Consider the following 20495-nt stretch of genomic DNA (forward strand, 5'->3'; position numbering starts at 1 on the left):
GGACAAATCTAAACCCTTACAAATGAAATGTATACGAAATATCAGTGTTACTCATTCTTATTTTTAAAATTTGTTGATAAATTATTCTTCACAATCACTTCGACTTTTTTGATTCATCCTGTTTCATTTATATATCTAGCTTATTGTCTGATTGGTTTCGTCGATAAATAGGTAAATTGCTCTGTTTTTTTGGGACATTTGCCTAAACATTCGACCAATATAATGGATGGATTTGGATTATAGCGATTAATTTATTCAACAAATCTAAACATGAATTCTGCATCAACTAACTTCCAGGTATGCTCATTGTTAACTTTATTGGCTTTTTGGAAAATACAAACTTTCTTCTATTAATTAAGCTTTCTATCTGAAATTTATATGTATTTTTTTAAGTTTTAGTACAATATTATATTAGACAGGTAGCTGGTTGGTTGAGGGCTCATCGTTTTACTTGTCTTTAATTTTAACTTTAAGCCCTCTGGTTTTAGTTTAGACGATATCCTCTTCAGCCAAAACTAGTTATTTCTACCACAGATACTACTATTATTTCGATTATCTTATTGTTTATTTTGATGTGTTTTGGCAATTCAAACCATAGTCCATCTGTTCAAGGTTCTTAAATCGGTTGTCTTGTCAAACTAAAATTCGATTAATCGATTATATAGTTGCACTCAACTTGTGGGTTCTGGAAGATTTTAAAATCTACCATATTTAGTAATGATTTGGAAGTTTAATGAATCACACTGACAAACAGCATTAATGGATCAATTTCTGGAGTTTCCTAGAGTTTCTGTTTGTCTATGATGTATAGTATAGGTAATCCTCAGTCAAATATTAGGAATAACGACTATGGTTGATCAATTTTTTTGTCCTTGAAATTAACACGTGATATGTTCACTTGGCTTTCCATAATTCACCATATTTTCTCTCCTTGACATAAACATGTACGATTATGATACATGAAACCTAAAATCTGGGATTATAGTTTGTACAAGGTAATGTGAACCGCATTGGTGATTGTTTTTTAAATGAAATATGGCCATGCAAAAGAATTTGGCTTTTGTTGAATATATAAAGTCATCATATTTTCCTTTGTATAATAAAGTCACGTATATTCTTATTAAGAAGTGACCGAAACCCTCTTCATACTATAGTTATCTAATTCAGCATTGTTTACAGATTAATTCATATTTCACTTATTAGTTTATGTATTTTGGTTAATAGTCTTGGGCTTGGTTGTCTCGATTTTGAAATTTTACTTGAAAAGATATTAATTAGTAAACAGATTAACTGACATAGAATCTCATACAAAAGTCCACCGGTTCTGATATTTTTCAATAACAAAAAATATCGAACATCCGGTAATTAAAACGTACACGGAAATTTTACAGTTCGATGTAAGTTTTTTTTCCTGAACTGACGTCTAGTAAAGAGCTTTTAGGAACCAGGTAACAGCTGTTTTAATCGTAGTTTGTGACTTTTCAGAAGTACCCATCCATAACCGTGCTAAATATTGTATTTATTTATCTTCTGACATGCTCTACAACAATATTCTCACCTTATTCGAAGCTTAGAGACTTATCCTTGTTTCCCCATAGGAGTTTTGGTCATTTTAACCACTCGATTCATTAATTTTTATTTCGTTATCTAGAGATCGTTTACGAGAAGCATAGTCCATAGGGTTCTGTTCACCTTTAACGTCGTATCTTCACGGATCTGGCTTAGACAGTTCATGTACAACCGTTAAACTCTTGTCCATGAATCTTTCCGATTTTTCGTGCATTATGTTTCAGTGTTAGATGGTTGGAAACAGTCAGCAGGTGACCATAGGACTAAGTCCCAACTAGCACAAAATCTAGGTCCAAGGTTCTCTACAAATCGCTCCAAATCACCCAACATTAGTTGGTAGGTTTCAATAGTCATTGCAGTTAAGGAACAATTGTCTTGGGTATCTATCTATCAAATAATTAGCATTGTTTTTCGCACAAATTTTTTTCCCCATAAATCACTATATTATCATGAAGCGAAAGGTCAATGTCTATTTTGCTGAGTATTATTCTGTGTGTTTTGTTTTTAAAATGACTGTTTTATTTAATAATCGAAAATACAATTCATGAATAAAGTGCACAACTCTACTACCGGATTGTCTAAATTCTAATGCCTTAAAAACATCATCATTATATATGAGACGATGGAGAAGGCGTCAATGTATGAAGTTGGAGACTGATCGACTTGAAGGACAACAGTGTCAACAACAACAACAACGACAAAAACCATTATGTAAGTGTAAAACTTAATTAATATTTTATGTAACATGAACAAATTAACATTTTCGATTACTCATTCAATTTATTTACATAATCTTATAATGGCAATCCTCATCACAGTATCTAAAATAGTTTGGTGTTATGCATATTATAGCAAACATATAGTGAAGTGTAAATATATCGGGTAACAAAAACCGCAGTGGTCACTTTCATAAAACTATATAGAATGTTAAACATAAATATGAGTGATCCATTGAAATTAAGACAATGATCCATCTAATCAGAGTCACTGACCATATGTCTCCGTTTGGGCATTATTGGAATATTTATACACATCTGAGTTGTAAACATCGCTAATCGACCTTTGACGTAAAACTTCGTACTTAGTGTTTGTCTTCATTGTTTACATAGTGGTTGGGGATCATAAATTAGTGGCTGTGGAAATCAAAAGATACAACTTCATAGTACTCGAAATCAGCGAAACCCATTAGACCCAAGCTGGACAGAAAGGATTACCTTCTGGAGAGATGCTATTTTACCCGGGTCACGAAGAAGAAAACGTCTCGTACACACAAATAGTTACACTGGTGCTGTCCAAAGAAGTACGAAATGCACTTATAGGATGGGAATCTCATAGATGCAGGATCATCAAAACATCCTTCAAAACAAAGGAGGGAATCGCAATGTATGTTATCTAATGTTATGCACTCACCAATGATAGCATTGACGACGATAAAGATCAGTTTTATGAGAGGTTGTAATCGGTCATAGAGAAGTGCTAAGGAAAGGACCTCACCATCTTGATGGGAGACCTAAACTTCAAAGTCGAAATGGACAACACCAGGTATCAAGATATCATGGGACAATATGGAGTGACTGAGAGAAAGGAACAAGAATGGTGACAAATCTGCAAATTTAGGTGCACTCAACAAAATGGTTATAGGTGGTACAATATTCCCACACAAACGCATACACAAAGCTACATGGGTCTCATCGGATCACACTACACAGAACCAGACCGATCATATTTGCATCACTAAAAAATTCAGATCGATGGAAGACGTGGGAACGAGGACAGGAGTTGATATATTTTAAGATCACCACTAGTTTATGGTATTCAAGATGAAACCGAAGCTAAAGTAGCATTGGACACCTGGGGAAAAAGCATTACAAAGGTTCAATACAGCCTTCCTTCGACATACTCAACGAATTCGAGATAGATCTCAACGACAGGTCACAAGCCTTACAAGACGTACTCAAAGACGAGGAAACTATTATGGAGGACAATTGGAAAAGGATCAAGGAAGCACGAACTTCAACGTGTCAGGAGGTTCTAGGATATAAAAGCAATCGCAAACATGCTCCACATTCTATTTTGTAAGATTTTGGAGGAGGAACAAGAGCCAATAGATTGAAAAAAGGATATCTCATCAAGATACAAACAAATATATCAGCATATGTGATAACTATAGAGGCATAAGATTTCTATCGGTGTCAGGAAACGTTTTTAACAGAGTGTTGCTGAACCGGATGAAAAGGTTCAGTAGACGTCTAGCTTTCAGACCGACAGACCAGATTCCATAAGGATCGGTCGTGCACACACCAAATTGCGACACCATGGATCATCGTCGAACGACCAGTTCAATGCAACTCGCAACTACACATCAACTTCATTGACTATGAGGCGTTTGACATTGTGAATAGGAGGGCCTTATGGAACCTTCTTCGACACTACAGTGTACCTGAGAAGATAGTCAACATCATCCGGAATTCATACGACGGACTACACTGCAAAGCCGCGTAGGGAGAACAGTTGACAGATGCGTTCCAATGGAAAACTGGTATCAGACAAGGCTGTTTACCACCACCCTTTCTCCCTGTTCTGGTGGTCGATAGGATTATGAAAACCTTATCTGAGGAGAAGCACGGAATACAATGGGCAGCGGCAATGCAACTAGACGATATAGTCTTCGCAGATGACCTAGTCCTTCTATCCCATACACACGAGCAAATGCATTTCAAGACGGCCTGTGTAGCAGAAACGTCTGAAGGAGTCAACATACACAAGGGAAAATCAAGATCTTCAAATACAACACGGAGAGGAAATTAGGAAAAGACTCTGGAGGTGGATTGGACATACATTGTGAAAATCATCGAACTGCATCACGAAGCAAGGGCTAACTTGGAATCCTGAAGGCAAAAGGAGAAGATCAAGACCAAGGAACATACTGTGTCGAGAATTGGAAGCAGACATCAAAAGAATAAATGGCAACTGAAAAGGATTGCAGAGGACAGAGTTCGGTGGAGAATGCTGGTTGGTGGTCTATGCATCCACACGACACATAACAGCGTAAGTAAGTAAGTAAGTAAGTAAGGATAATTTTATTTTGTTGGAATACCGAACATTAGCGATTTTAAACAGGCTAATGATCTAACTTAAGAATAAGAATGCCAACAATTTAAATCCATTTTTCTTTCCCTAGTGCAGTCTTTCTCCTATATATTACCACCTCTGAATTAACTACTTTTATGAATTCGGTGTTCATCTTGCTGTGCTAATGAGGTATGGCAACCTGGACCGATGCACATATGTGCCTGGTCCTACGTTGTAACTGACTGACTGACTGACTGAGTGCACTGATCACTTCTACTACTGCTACTCAACACTATTGAATTAGCATTATTAACGCTTTTAAAATCTAAGTAAGGTGCCCTATTTTGTTATCTAGACTATCGGAATACTATTATGGCACTGACTCATCTTGATTTATGTGTACTGCATTTTCTGATAAAAAAAGACAGGATGTATTATGAACATGACGAATCTTTAATAATTTCTTAAATTCCTTAAATTTTGCTGAGTTATAATGAAAGGATACTGAGTCAATAGGATGCTCACAAACAATGTAGATCCTGGTATATATATATATATCCATACGGTTTTGTCCAAGTTTAGGTCTCCCATCAGGATGGTGAGGTCCTTTCCTTAGCACTTCTCTATGACCGATTACAACCTCTCATAAAACTGATCTTTATCGTCGTCAATGCTATCATTGGTGAGTGCATAACATTAGATAACATACATTGCGATTCCCTCCTTTGTTTTGAAGGATGTTTTGATGATCCTGCATCTATGAGATTCCCATCCTATAAGTGCATTTCGTACTTCTTTGGACAGCACCAGTGTAACTATTTGTGTGTACGAGACGTTTTCTTCTTCGTGACCCGGGTAAAATAGCATCTCTCCAGAAGGTAATCCTTTCTGTCCAGCTTGGGTCTAATGGGTTTCGCTGATTTCGAGTACTGTGAAGTTGTATCTCTTCATTTTCGCAGTTATTTGGTTGGTTCTCCCTGTCTCCCACATTATCTAGACATCCCATATACTTATATTAATTGTTGCTCTGGTTATTAGGAGTGGCATCGGCTTCCTAACTTATGGAGAATCTTGGCTTTCACCATGAGACGTTATAATTCTTCAGAATGATGATCGCTTAACTCGGTGTACAGAGTTTGAATGGTTTAATTTATTTAATCTGGTTAGCGTTTGTTTTTAGTAAGGTTGTTTTCTACAAGATATGGTTACTGACCGTATTCACGACTGTTATAACTGTGAAAAATGCTGCTGATTAAGGGGTAGCGAATTATTGATCGGACCAAAGACGCGCAAACACGTAGAACGGCCTAGGGTTCTGATTGGTCCCGCTTCCCTGTCTAGCCCAGCCGGTTGAGTCCAGAACACAAGTTTCAGCCTCGGATATATGAATCATTATATTTCAAACACACTGTTTATATACTAATCAAGTAGACCACATCGTGCCATAAAATAGAAAATAACATTGTACAATATTGACCAGTAGGAAAATGACACGTGAAATAAATATTGACCAATAAGAAAATGACACCATCTCAAGTCCAAGAATAGCATTAGACTTAATAGGATAATTTTTGGGATATTTTCCTGAATATCCCAACAACGACCCTCCTTCTTTACCTGGACTTGGGACCGACAGTAACCCGAGAAGAGCTCTAGGCTGCAATGCCATCTTAGAAACAAGTTTTAAGAGTTAAGGAGAACATAATATCTGTATGTTTTTTATGGATTAATATAAAATACTTTACATCCAAAGGCTATAAGATATTTTGATCTAAATAAATCTGTTAATATATTTTTTCGTAATTGCATCTTCCTTTTTCTTATGTGCTTTAGATGACGATTTCGTTTCAAATACGAATTATTTCCAAAATGCAATCATTAACCTCAAGCAAACTGTGGACAGTATTCCGAAGACAAATTCCATGTTAGCAATTAGTGAACTTACAAATTACAGTGGTGATACTTCGATTACCACTACTTCTACCATTGACGTTACTTATACTAATGGTGATAATAATAATAATCGAAGCTATCAGTCACTGCCTACAAACACTTCAGTTACTAGTCGATCGAATGCAGATGCTGAGTTTTGTAAGATGTCTAATTCGACGCCGGCGATGTTTAATGGTGGTGTAACATCTCCTGGAAATTATAAAAAAATATTAATTGATCGATACTTGTTGAGTCAATCAATGTCACATTGTGGTACAATCTATGAATCAATCAGTCCATTTACTAAGATGGTAAATATTATTGATCTATTACTGATATATTTTCTTTAAAACATTTTTCATAAAAAAAATAATCTAGTTTTTGAAACAGATTTCGTTCAGTCATGAACCTAAAAATTTTTACACTTATCAACTTTTAAGAATCTACACCTCAAAGGTAATCAAATTTCCTTCTCAAACTGAAATTGTATCGTTTAGAATCCTAGTTAGTGATGCTTGAGGTTAGGCTGGACCTATCACATGCTTTGTAGAAAAACACTTGGTAAGTGAATGATCTAAATGTGGGCGAGGTCATTGTGAGTAGATTACTCATCTAGACAAGGTTACCAGCCATATATTCTTGTCTAGGCCAGTTCAGTATTATATATATATATATATATATATATATATATATATATATATATATATATATATATATATATATATATATATATATATATATTGCCCCCGAATGCCCTGGTACGGCCGAGAGTGGGGAGAGTCAGCTCTCCCTCTCGAAATGCTCTCACATGGCCACGCGTATACAGACACTGCCAGGGAAGTCCTACTCACTGCCTTCTCGTGGCGGGGTGTTGTTTACGAAAATGAGAGGACGAAAAGTGAATGTCCGGCGCTTTAACCGGATTCCAAACCAATGGTGCACATGGGCTCCAGTATCCTGCGGGAACAAATGGCGTATGAACCAATTGTTGGTCACCGGCTTCCATGGGGCCGCATCTCCTTACGATGCTCCACTACCTTGTGGATCAGACCCTCAGGTCAAAGGCTCGGGGTGTGGCCCCCTAAGATAACCACCTGCTTCGGTTTGGGCACCCGGGCAGTATCATAGCCCTCACACATATCGAACGAGATTTGTGTGGCGCATATGTATTTGGTGCCTCTTTGTACCAATATCTATGTGTTGAAATAAATAAATAAGACGTGTTAATTATATTGAACAATAGACAAAAAGCAAAAGCTGCTGAAATTACATAAAGTATTGGAGTTTAATAATACATCGACTCAGAGACGACTCAGTTCTTAGAAGTCATATAAGAAATACAGGAAATGGATAGGTCCATACGTGGGTGGAAGTATAACATAATGATGACCTTGGGCAACCTATCAGCCTATCAGGAAATGCTGCTTATGTATGAAACAATTAACAATAGAAAATAGTGAAATAACAACTTTGATCGTAATAATTAACCCTCACAAGTCAGATTATTCCTTGTAATAAAGAAAGGCAAGTTTACTTACAGACATACATATGAATAGTTGGACTAATGTTTTGGATTAGGGTTATTATCATACAGAGTTTCCATCAACTGACATCAGTTATAATGCATCAGGATTAGGGTTAGTTATGAGCTAGGCTTACTAATAAAGGTCACAATTTTCAACACGAACTGACATCATCTATAATCTATTGCTTTCTTACCTTCCTGTTTACAAAACTGAGAAACTTAGGATTGAGATTTTGAGTAAGAGTAGGAAACTGAGAATGTAATCAAACTTCACTGAACACTTGATAACACAATAAACGACATCATGTTCTTTAAAACACAATCGGCCTTGAGAGCAGGTATGTTTTGTAACTTAACTTAGCCACCGTCTAAAACTCACCTTTCGGTTGCTTGGTAAATATTTTCATTGGTTCCAAACATTTTAAAAACCAAATAGTGCCAATTTTCACTTGGTTGATAATGACATACACATGATCTTCTACTAGATTTTAGACTTCGCTCAAAATACTCAAGTCATTATCTTAATTCTGACTGGTCAACTCAAGGCCGTCGGCATAATATAATTTTATCTATAATTGCTATCTTATGCACAAGTATAAAACATCTCCAAAGTACACACGTGAGTACTTGACAAAGTCAAATATTTGGTTGAAAAAATAAATGGAATGATTAGAATAATTGACCTGTCTAACAATACTAGTTGCTACAACTTGTTGGGAGTTATACTATCCCATAATAAAAAAACAATAGGTGAGTTCGAACAACTCATACAAAAATGAATGTATTTTTATGCAAAAACTTTCAACTTGAAAAAACGGACAAAATAATATGTTTGATAGATCGGCATGTAACGATATTTAGCGGTGATGTCAGCATCTAATCAATATACGACTGTGAAATATTAGTCAACTTTCTATCCTTTCCAACAGTTAAGTAGTGATAAAAAAATCGTCTGATTAGTGAAAAAAATCTAAAAGATCCATGGGATAAATGAGTAAGTTTATAGAGATTCCAATGAAAATTGGTTTTAAAATAATGTTTTAATCATAAACGTGGAATTTCAGTTATTAACTTACCATGGTAATTTATTAGTACAACTGTGAAACAAGGTGTTAATAGGATTATTTAGTAAATCCGGTAATTAATCTTTACACTTGAATACAGTTTCAAATTGATCACCTGACGATTAAAAAAATTGTAAAACAGTGAAATCTGAAAGAGATAATTGAAATTTTGAGAATGTTTTTTTGGTGAATCTGAATATGCGTTTCAATCTCCCAATCAGTTATAAGCAACGTAAAACCTAGTACATGTATTCATCAGTTCGAGTTGTCACATTATGTCAACACAATGAGATGAAATTATCAAGATAAATACCAGAGTAGTAGAATTAGTAACAGCATCCGTGTTAGTAAGCAAGCATTAAACGACATGATTACGGAGAAAAGAAAGTGTTCGTGCAGTAAAATTTAAGTTACAAAATCTGAATGAATACAAGAAGTAAATGAATCTTTATTTGTTTATTTATTTGAACATACAAATATTGACACAAAGGGGCATCGAAAGCATATACGCCACACAAGTCACTTGATTTGTGTGTAGGCTATGATACTACCTAAACCGAAGCAGGTAGTTTCCTTAGGAGGCCACACCCGGAGCCTTCGACCTAAAGATCTGATCCACAAAGCAGTGGAATAACGTCAGGAGATGCGGTCCCAGGTAGCTGGTGACCAATAATTGGTTCATACGCCATTTGTTCTTTCAGGATCCTGGAGCCCATGTGCACCATTGGTTTGGAATCAGGGTTTTTCGATTCCTCTAGGTGGATCCTTCGTATCCACCACCAACCCGGTTAAAGCGTCGGATATTCGCTTTTCGTCCTTTGAATTTCGTAAACAACACCCTGTCGCGAGAAGGTAGTGAGTAGGACTTCCCTGGCAGTGTTTGTATACGCGTGGCCATGTGAGAGCATTTCGAGAGTGAGAGCTGACTCTCCCCACTCTCGGCCGTACCAGGGCATTTGGGTTCAAATCCCACTAGCTCCGGCAAGGGATATACGAACCACGAATGCATCTACACCATTGGAACTGATTCCCTTTCATATAATCAACATCTCCAACTATTCCTTCCACCCTTGAACAGTTTTCAGTTAATTGTTCAAGTGACCTCGATTCTAGTACCTTATTGAATGGAAATCTGATATCAGGATCTCTGGAAAAATGACTCCATTGTTTTATTAGTCAGAAAAACCATTATATAGATACAAGAGATATGAAAAACTAACATTCATGTGAATAATTAAAACAAAGAAAATAGAATGCTTCAACGAAATTTTTATTTTCAAATATTTCATTTTGAACGCTGTACAAAATTGTGTTTGTTATGGACATCTGGAATCACGAACTGTACTTCTCAGAAGAAAATTTATTCAATCCCTTTTTAATATTGTAGCCGTGATTTGTGGCTTTATTTTCTCTCCCTCATTCTGTAATTCACTTATCCCTAATCTATTAGTTACTGTTTTTGTGCTCTTTCTGAATAGATTTAACTTTCGAATTAATTTTATCAATATTTAATCAATTTATCTTCTACAATTAATAATCTTTTCAGCTTGGGGTTATGGAGATTACTGAATTTCATTGAAGTCTTGAACCGATCAATGTTAGACGATTCCCACACCCCCAAGCTGAAAATTATCATGTGCTCACTGGTGATTGGCTTCGAGAGGGAATTCTCGAAGTTCTAATGACAAACCGTGACCTGTGGAGTTGAACCGTGTAGGGTATGAGACACTTACCCTCCGAAGACAATAGAACATGGTCGCGCGACATGGTGGATTGGTTGAAGTTAGACACTGACACTATTGGGTGCCGGCTTATTGTTCTCGAAGTTGAGCGTTTGCGCACGAGATCGAGGGTTCTGGGTCCTAATCTTGCATGCGGAATCGCAGTGCTGAGGAGTCACTTGCCAGGACAAACAGCCGTCCAATGCTTCCAGGCTTTCAATGGTGGTCCGAAATTGATCGATTCATGAGTTCAATGAAATTAATAATCTTTGTTTAATTGATGATAGTTTGTTTATTTTTCAACTTCTACAACTATTTTATCATTCATTATACAATTAATGCTTTTATTTTTGTATTATTACTTTCATACTCTAATCGATAAATTGTTTTCAGTAACAAGCAGGTTACGAATTATCACAGTTTTAAGTATGATGCCATTTTACTAAACCATCTTTTTTTCTTGGTTTGTGTCTTATTGTTACTTACAACTATCACAGAGCTAAAGGACTAGTCAAATCTGAAACCAAACACCAGCCAACTGTGGGAAAAATTTGTAGTTCAGGAGGATAATTTCACAATGACGTATTTTATAAGCTTGTTTGAACTCGAAATATGTCAATTGTCTGTATTTTTCTCTTGATTTCCCTATCAAATTTCGTTTTCCATTGCTCATGTATATGTCTAGTGGATTTCGTGTTATTTTTTACTCTTTAATACTGTACTTTTTTTGTTAATAAAGTCTTCATAGATTCTAAATCACGAATTGATCTTAGCTAGACCACCGTCGAAAACCTGGATGCATCGGATTACTGTTTCATCCTAATATTGTACTTGAGCAGTGCACATACACGACCCCGCATCTCGGGATCAAACCTAAGGCCTTCGATGTTGCATAAGAAATTTTGACCTCTAAACTACGGTGTCGGATCCAATGGTTTACTAGTCTAACTTCAATCCACGATATTAAGCGACCATTTTGCATTACCTTCAGTGGATAACTCTCACACCCAATATGGTTGGACTCTACTAGCCACTACTTCTCACTATAACTCCAGGGATATCATCTAGAAGTTAATCACTTGTGAGCACGTGATTAGTATCAATGTAGGGCTTTGTGGAGATTAAAAAATTTCATAGATTTTAAGCCACAAACTGGTCTTAATTTTTGTTTCCCTTAATCAATTTAAAATATGTTACAAAATTTCACGTGTTAGATAATAATGCGACCGGTTATGATTTCTTTTTCGTGTTTGTTGATCTATTAATAATGCTAGAAAATAATGGATCTTTTTTTTCCATGACTAAATAATGTTCATATACATTCATAGGAGTTGTACTTGTTAGCTATATATCCTGTTCATTTATTTTAGCTGTGATGTTTTCAATAGTTTTGTTGAAAGAAGTTACGGTGTATTTTGTTCTAAGATCTTTCGTATCGGAATGTGTATTTCATGTTCAATATTGTATAGTATTCATTATTTGTTTTATTAGTATTGAATTTTGGTGAATGTTCTTTTATTGTTCCTGTTTGTTATTTTTATTAATTCTTCGACTTAGTAGTAAGTTGAATAATTCATTTTATTTCTCATTGTTTCTCTGCTATTACATTGTACATAGTTATAAGTGCCTTTCTATTATGTTATAGGTACATGTCCCATTATTAAAAGAAACACAAACAGATTACAGCAATGAAAAAACTATGAAGGTGCCATTAAATACAGATACGAATTATCACTTGGAAACTAAAAGTACAATACCTGAAGAGTTGATCAATAGAAAGAAATCTAACTCACGTATTATACTTGTTATTTGTTAATTTTGTTTCAATCTATTCAGTATGACTGTATAATGTTATTAATATTTGTCAGATCTGTTTAGAACTGAAATACGTTTTATCCTATTAGGATAAGACTATAATTTACCGGCGCTCTTGAACAACCAATCAAAATTGAGCTCGACGTTGCAAGAATTCAAAATGTTGTTATGGACAGCTTGCTGCTAAAACTCACGATTTTCATTATGATGTTTTCTTTGCTCAGTAAACTGTTAATGTCAATATGTCTGCGTTAGGAGTGTTAATGCTAAGAGTATTAGGGCTAGGAGCAAGGGTCTACGAGTTTTAAAATTAGGAGCTAGGATTTACGAGTTTTTTATTTATAATGTGCACTTCTTGACATAGTTGAAATTGGTGAAGTTATCAGCTGTTGAAAAAGGGTGTTCATCTACAGAACATTAAAAAATCATATGCAAGAGGTTTTCTGCGGTTTAATTTGACGAAGTTTCGGTTTCTTTATGACATTTGAGTAGTTTCTAAGCGATAGCGTTAGTTTGTAAGTTAAAATTTAGAAGAAATGCTGATCCAACAGTTTTAGATCGCATCACAATCTGTAACTCAAAGTCCACTGCGTCTATTTCTATCTAGTTGTTGAGTTATACTGGTATATTTGGGTTTAACATGGCAAAGGCTTTTTCTGTACCTAAATAGTGTTTTGTTAAATAACAAGAACTACTTATGCAAAACAATGTCTCAGTGGTTAAAATAATCAACGTTCAACCGAAAGGTTACAAATTCGATCTCTTTTTAACCTACTTCATTTCATAAATAAAGAGATAAATAATCAACTTATTCATCAGGTGCTTAGGTATAATCCAAACTTGAGGTATCAGAGCTAGTTATATTAATCCAGTTTCCTAGACTGAAGTAGATCAAGCGGGAAAAGTCAACTACCTTATACACTGAACCACTGCTTGGTTTATGAAAACAATCCGTGTCATTAGCTCAAAGTTTTTCTCGAAATCGAATATGTAAATGTATATATAGGAAATGAGTTTTCAAGTAACTTGTATTCTCCTTTTTCTCATGGTTCTTAGGTTTATGTAAATATTTTATAAATCTTACGTTGTGCATAACATATCACTAATAAATTGAGTGTTTTGCATTTTTTTTTAACTAATTCAGCAGACAATCAAATCAGAAATTTCCAATCTCTCTTGAGAAAATTGCTCTGTGATATTTTAACCAGAGAACTATTGGCTAATAAATATAAAGATGAACTGAACATGATTCAGTCAACCGTTTCTTCCAATCACAACCGATATTGTAATACATTGAATCCACAGAATCCTATCAGCGCCATCAATGACAGAATTTACAATCCCGATTCCTCAAATACTGAAACAAAACTATCTTTTAATAACGGAAATTATGACCAAGCTATTTCAACCCCATGTTTTTATCCTAATGTGAGACATGAGGTGCTTTTTTACTTTTTGTTTTCACTTTTGACTACATAATTTGTGGTAATATATATCACAAAGTGCAGTTACTTTAATAAATGTTAGTCTAGATAGGCATTGAGTTGGTCATTAGAATGTCGACAACTATTTGGTAAATCTTTTTTTACCATCTTGACTAAAGTAAAAATAACAAACCATGAGGAATAAGATGAGTTCATGTACTTCAGGGCTTTTTGTTCAGCTGCTTAAAATGAAAAAAAAAACAATAGTAATGATTATTTATAACCAATGTACATACTTTGTATCATCTTAATGAAGATCTGTAGAATAATGATAAGTATCGATGAATTAGAGTGGTAAAATGGAATAATATTTATATGTTACTAACTTTTAAAGCTTTTAGAGGATAATATAACAACTTTCGTCTAAATTTGAATGAATAGTTTTACAGTATTTGGGTGCCAAGTTGATGCGAGACATTAAGGATGGAGAATGTATTCCTAAGATCTCAGTGAAACGTTGAATTTATTTAAAATTCATTCGCTGAGATTTTACAAATACATTCTTCCTCCTTACTGCCTTGGAGAAAAAGTCTAAAAGATATGTAGACATGTTTAGAAAATGGAAATTAATGTCAACCATAAAATTGGATAGACCTACCAAGTAAAATGGCCAAAACTGAAAAATGAAGTAAGAATGAAAGAGTACGCATTTCCACTGAGTACGTGAGAGAAGATATTACGTAACTGAGTGATGAAAATTATGAGTCACTAGAGTAGTACGAGATTTACAGCTGTATCCCTTTGAATATGTAGGTTCGGTTTCCATCTTTAAGTAGCGGTGGTCTCGCGGAAACATAGCCACTTCTTTGTTGTTGTTTATCATGAGCGATCTTGAAGTGTTAAAATTATCTTCATCAAGTAGATAATGACAATGACATTGTCGAAAACATATTCTCTGTAACTTTCCTATTAACATATATCTTGATGTCAAGTTAAGCGATATACTAGCTAGTTTTTCATTTGTATGGTTCACTGTTGTTGATTTATATTCAATTGATCGAAAGTATTTCGTTTGAATACACCATACAGCTGATCCTCTGGAGGTATAATCGAGTATACGGACATGTACTTGTTAAATAAATGACGAACAACAAATTATCACATCTATTCTTCTCATACTTAACTAACTAGACTTTTGTAAACGTTGACAATTACTTGCCTCGTTTCACCTTTTTATCTTTTCTACAAACTATGACAATATCTTATCATTGTTTAATTTTATCTTACAGTTCTTGAATGAATTACAATCGCTATTGTGCAATAACTGTTATTCAGACGATATGAAGGGAAGTGACCATCAACCGACTGTAATGCAAATTTTAACCGATGGGAAGAATAGTTCGTTGTATACATGTTTGGACAACTCAACATCATCGTTATTGGAAATTAATTCGAACAGTCAAATGAAAACTCCTTTACTTGGTATGCATAATTCAAACGATAAGTTATTGTGTCCGGAAGTGATTGAGAAAAATTCAGTGGATGCTAGTAAACCACAACATTTACAAAAATCATCATATCATTCATTGGCAGCGACATCTATGAGTCAAATGTCAAAGTATTCCATAAATAATAACGATACTGTTAATACTACCGCTACTACTGTATTCTCTCCTAATTTTTTACATTCAATACATAGTTCAGTAAGAAACCATAACATTCAAAACTCAACGTTTAATTCTTTATTGTTGATATGTAGTCAACCATATACAACAGTGTCAATTGATTCAGAATCATCGACGTTAACTTCAACATGTACTACTCACAGACAGCAACAATATACATCAGTTGAAACATCTGTTTCATATCCCTCAAGTCCATTATTCAAATATCGATATCCAATAGGTATATCACTTTTTTACTCTCCATATCATCATGTTTATAAATACGTATTTAGAACGTAGAAAAGGATTATTACATATGGGGGTAGTAGTAATCTTAGTAGTATAAGTGTTGGTAGTAGTTACATCGTTAATAATAGCGGTAATATTAGTACACTATGAGCTAAATAAGGATTTTATTGGTTACTGCTCAGTGATCATTTAATACATGAAAAATGTATATACAGTTTCACCCTTATCATTGTAATCGTCCATTTGTGTGCTGCCATTATTATTACCAAACTTTTTCATCTGACACAATTTTATGTGATTTAATGGGATGCTCTATCCTACTGAGATGTTGAAAATCACGATGAAGCCAATATATCATTCATATCAACTTCAGAACAAATGATCTAACGATTCTGATTCTCAAAGATTAAGAAAATGACTCTATCTAAACTTTTCAGAGATGTTATTTTGACTTCTGCCAATAAGCCTCAACAGTAAATCATTCGGTTGACTTAGTTCGTAAGTAAAAATTAAAAAAGAAGCAGTAGCCGTTTAAAAATACAGCTGTTTCAGTCCAATCAAGTTTTATGCGATGATGAAGTAATTTATCACTTCCGAATACTAAGTTAACATCGATCCGTGACCACCGTAATCTCTGTAAATAGTTTATTTACCTATATATTAATTTATGTTTACTTTGTTGTTATACCCTTTATTCTAGATGATCACAAATTTTCGACTACACCTCTTCATTCATCATTATTTTCACCGACTCATATCATGCCAGAAAAAAGTTTTGATGCCACCATTATTACTTCTACCACTCCTGTTACTACTATTATTACTACTAATTCGAAAATGAATGAACAAACTATTACTCATCAGTCTCATTTACCTTTTATAAACACTTCGATTGCTCTTAATCAAATAAATACCACTAATGTTAATCAGATTTCTATGTTTAATAATAATAATAATAATAATAATAATAATAATAATAATAATAATAATAGTAATAATAATAATAATAATACTCTTGTTCAAAGTTATTCCGACCTACAATTTATGGATGTTGATAATTATCAATGTGAAAATTCATCAAGCTGTAAACAAACTGTGTCGAATAATACTAATAATTGTACTACATTTAACACATTTTCATCTGTACGAACACTTACTTCTAATAAACATAGTAATACCACTTCTACCACTAACAATGATACTAACAAAAGTAGTAGTATTAATAGTTCACTTATTCAGCATAGAACTTCAAATGGTTTATATGTATGCATGGTATGTTCTCGTCAGTTTACTCGTTCTGATATGCTTGTAAGACATGCTCATGTGCATACAGGTCATAAACCATTTGAATGTATAATATGTGGTCAAGCATTTAGTCGATCTGATCATTTATCTACACATCAACGAACACATACTGGTCAAAGACCGTATCAATGTTCATTATGTTATTATTCTGCATCTCGACGTGATATGATTACAAGACACTTAAGAGTACATCAAAGAAAAGTAAGTCTTTACCATAATTTCTTTGAAACTTTCATATTTTACTCAATTTTTTTCAATTGTACGATAAATTTCAGTAATTAGATTCAAATGATCGTACCAGACAAGTAATTTCCATGTTGATTATTCAACCAACTATCACATTGTATTTTAATCAATTTACTTTTTTTTGAAATTCTTTATATTATTATTTTTAATGTTGAAGCAATGTCAGTAATCCTTAGCTTTGACATTGCGTGTTCCAGCTCAATGACAATAACTTTATTGATGTCATCATTAGCCTCAGTGGCGTGGATATGTTTTGCGAATGTCATCTTAGGGTCTTTCACATTGTGTACTAATTGCCAGCACTTGGACTGAATTGAAAAAAAACCAGAGTGGTATTTCCTTAATGGCTTGAGACCATGATATGAAAGAAATTTATATAGGACTGACATCTCTCGATTCATTACGACTCCTTGGTTGACATCTGAGAGATCACTAAACACATTGATGTGAGACGTTATCGGACATGGCTGAGGACAGATTCTAGTAGTGGTTGTGCTGTAATTTTCTTTTACATTCTTTATGCATTTGAGAGTAACTTCTTTAGCTTGAGAAGTTCTGGAATATCATTTGTATTGTTAACTGAACTGTCTCTCTCATTATGCACTGTTCTTGTTAATAATTTTCTTATTTATTATTACCATTATTTCCTCTTTAATTTTACTCCCTTTTCCTAACAATGTTATCCATAATTTGTGTGCGGTATCCAATTTTTAAGATCTATGTTTTATATACCTTCTTTCATTTAGCTATCATTTTGCATAGCTTTTTATATAGGGGAAAGTAACCATTATGCATGACGGTTATCAACTTTCTTTCATCTTAAGGTGTATTTGGAAACATTAAATTTTGTTAGGATAGTTTTGGTGAACTCTAAGACATATTCTACACAATCATTCATTTTATATCATCTTGTTTTGTGGGGAATTCAGTTATCGTATAGGGATGCTATACCTGTGTAAATTTCAAGTACATTTCCCTCCCAATGTTCAAAGTGTGCGCAATATCTAGCGTTTTTCCGTTTATTTAGTGGATGAATGCTGGGTACAAGAACATAGTTTTTATTGGATATTTGATTGCAAGCCGTAACTTTGACTTTATTTTCATCTTTCATCTGACAAGTCGAAAGGCGGTGCAGTAGCGTGTTCACAGAAAACATACATAGATAACTTTTGATAATTAAAATGAATTCCCCAGTGAAAACCACATTCTCATATGGAGGATTGACACATAAAATGAGGGGGAAAATGCTAGATATCACTTACTGAGCATATATATATATGTTCTGCTAAACGAGTCCCTTAACTCTCGAACGCGGAACTGTGGTGTAGTTAAAGTCAAAACAAATAAAAAAAATTTAAGACTTTTTTAAAATACAAGTTAGCACCAATGGAGTATACTAGCGGAACTGGGAAGCAACAAATCTGTGCATATTGAACAGTAAGGGATGAGTACAATAAGTGAAAAATTGAGGTCTTACGTTATGTTCATGAAAGTGACACATTTTGGTGATTGGCAGATAAATAGAAGCTAGTGACTCTGAAACCAAACCGAATGTAAGTGGTGTGTATTTACCGAAATATCATCGGTAAATTCATTCTTACAATATATATATATATATATATATATATATATATATATATATATATATATATATATATATATATATATATATATATATATATATATAATATATATATATAATCATTTATGTTCCTTCTTTCTACTAAGGAAATGTAGCCTATTTTTTATTTCTAGGGTCAACTAGTTTCAACCAATGAAAGTGGTGGACCTTTGAAATTACATTTCACTATAAACTTTTCACAGCCTTCTAAGTATTCTATCAAACAGAAAGAAGACAGGAATACTTCTTCTCTAGTGAGTGTAACAGATAATCGTTTCTCAGTCATATCATCACAGTCTTCTCATCTCAATAGTATTCATTAGAGCATATATACATAACCTCACTGGAAAAAGCGGGACAATGTTTGGATGCATTTCAGTTTAACACATAAACAATTATCAGCTGAATGACAATCGAATTTTGTTTTAATAAAATCATTCAATCATTTTGTTCACGTAAGTAACAATTCTTATCACTATTTTAAGTTTTGAATTTAACATTCTTTGTTGTGAACAAGAGATCAGTTAGTTTATTTCATAGGATAATGGTCATCTACATCGTAGTTTTATGCAAATTTTCTTAATTTCATAAGTGTTATGAGTTATATATATATCAGAGCTTATTTGTAGTGCATCGCTTGGAGCTGGATGTGCTGAAGCATTATTTATTACTTACTTACGCCTGTTACCCGTTGTGGAGGAGCATAGGCCACCTACCAGCCTTCTCCATCGAACTCTGTCCTGGGCAATCCTTCTCAGTTGCTATTCATCCTTTCATGTTTTTTTCCAATTCTCGACACTCTGCGTTTGTTGACCTTCCTCTTTTCCCCTTCCCTTCAGGATTTCGATTCAGCTCTTGCCTCGTAATGCAGTTTGATGATTTCATCAACGTATGTCCTATCCACTTCCAACGTGTTTTCCTAATTTCCCCTTCAAATATGTATTATGTAGAAGAAAGCTCAATTCGTTAAACTCTAATTTAGTAGGGAGTATTTCTAAAAAATCGCTATTTCTGAAACTTATTAGACCTATAACGATAAATATAGGTGTGCTAAACGTGATTCCTCACTAATTCTGAGAACACTAATTTAGATACCTTCATTTATATTTCTATAAACTGAGCTCTTGTGTTGTAGATTTGTTTTTATTTATTTGATCAAATTGAAGCAAGTAGAATGTAGTTGAAAGCAGTGGACCAGTAGTTAACGTTTCGATAGTTTGATTACTTCTAAGTGCCTTGTGATATCGTGTCTAATAAATTGTAATCATTTTGTTTTTTAGAAATATGT

General features: G+C 34.1%; 1 protein-coding gene across 2 annotated transcripts in view; it reads left to right on the forward strand.

Annotated features, from left to right (window-relative positions):
- Window positions 1-20495, forward strand: part of MS3_00002268 (uncharacterized protein) — a gene marked incomplete at its 5' end in the record, with an annotated part of 35593 nt that overhangs the window by 12062 nt on the left and 3036 nt on the right. Inside the window, 8 exons of one of the 2 annotated variants that reach the window (XM_051209840.1) lie at window positions 140-297; window positions 2124-2280; window positions 6475-6884; window positions 12529-12676; window positions 13843-14126; window positions 15412-16027; window positions 16736-17541; window positions 19342-19662. In XM_051209840.1, the coding sequence (XP_051075310.1) occupies window positions 271-297; window positions 2124-2280; window positions 6475-6884; window positions 12529-12676; window positions 13843-14126; window positions 15412-16027; window positions 16736-17541; window positions 19342-19530 (2637 nt within the window). In that variant the 3' untranslated portion in view covers window positions 19531-19662. Of the gene's footprint in view, window positions 1-139; window positions 298-2123; window positions 2281-6474; window positions 6885-12528; window positions 12677-13842; window positions 14139-15411; window positions 16028-16735; window positions 17542-19341; window positions 19663-20495 lie in introns of those variants that run through there. The other variant, XM_012936731.3, reaches the window with a different exon arrangement.

The sequence above is a fragment of the Schistosoma haematobium genome, chromosome 1 (genome assembly GCF_000699445.3).
Source record: "Schistosoma haematobium chromosome 1, whole genome shotgun sequence".
NCBI lineage: Eukaryota > Metazoa > Platyhelminthes > Trematoda > Strigeidida > Schistosomatidae > Schistosoma > Schistosoma haematobium.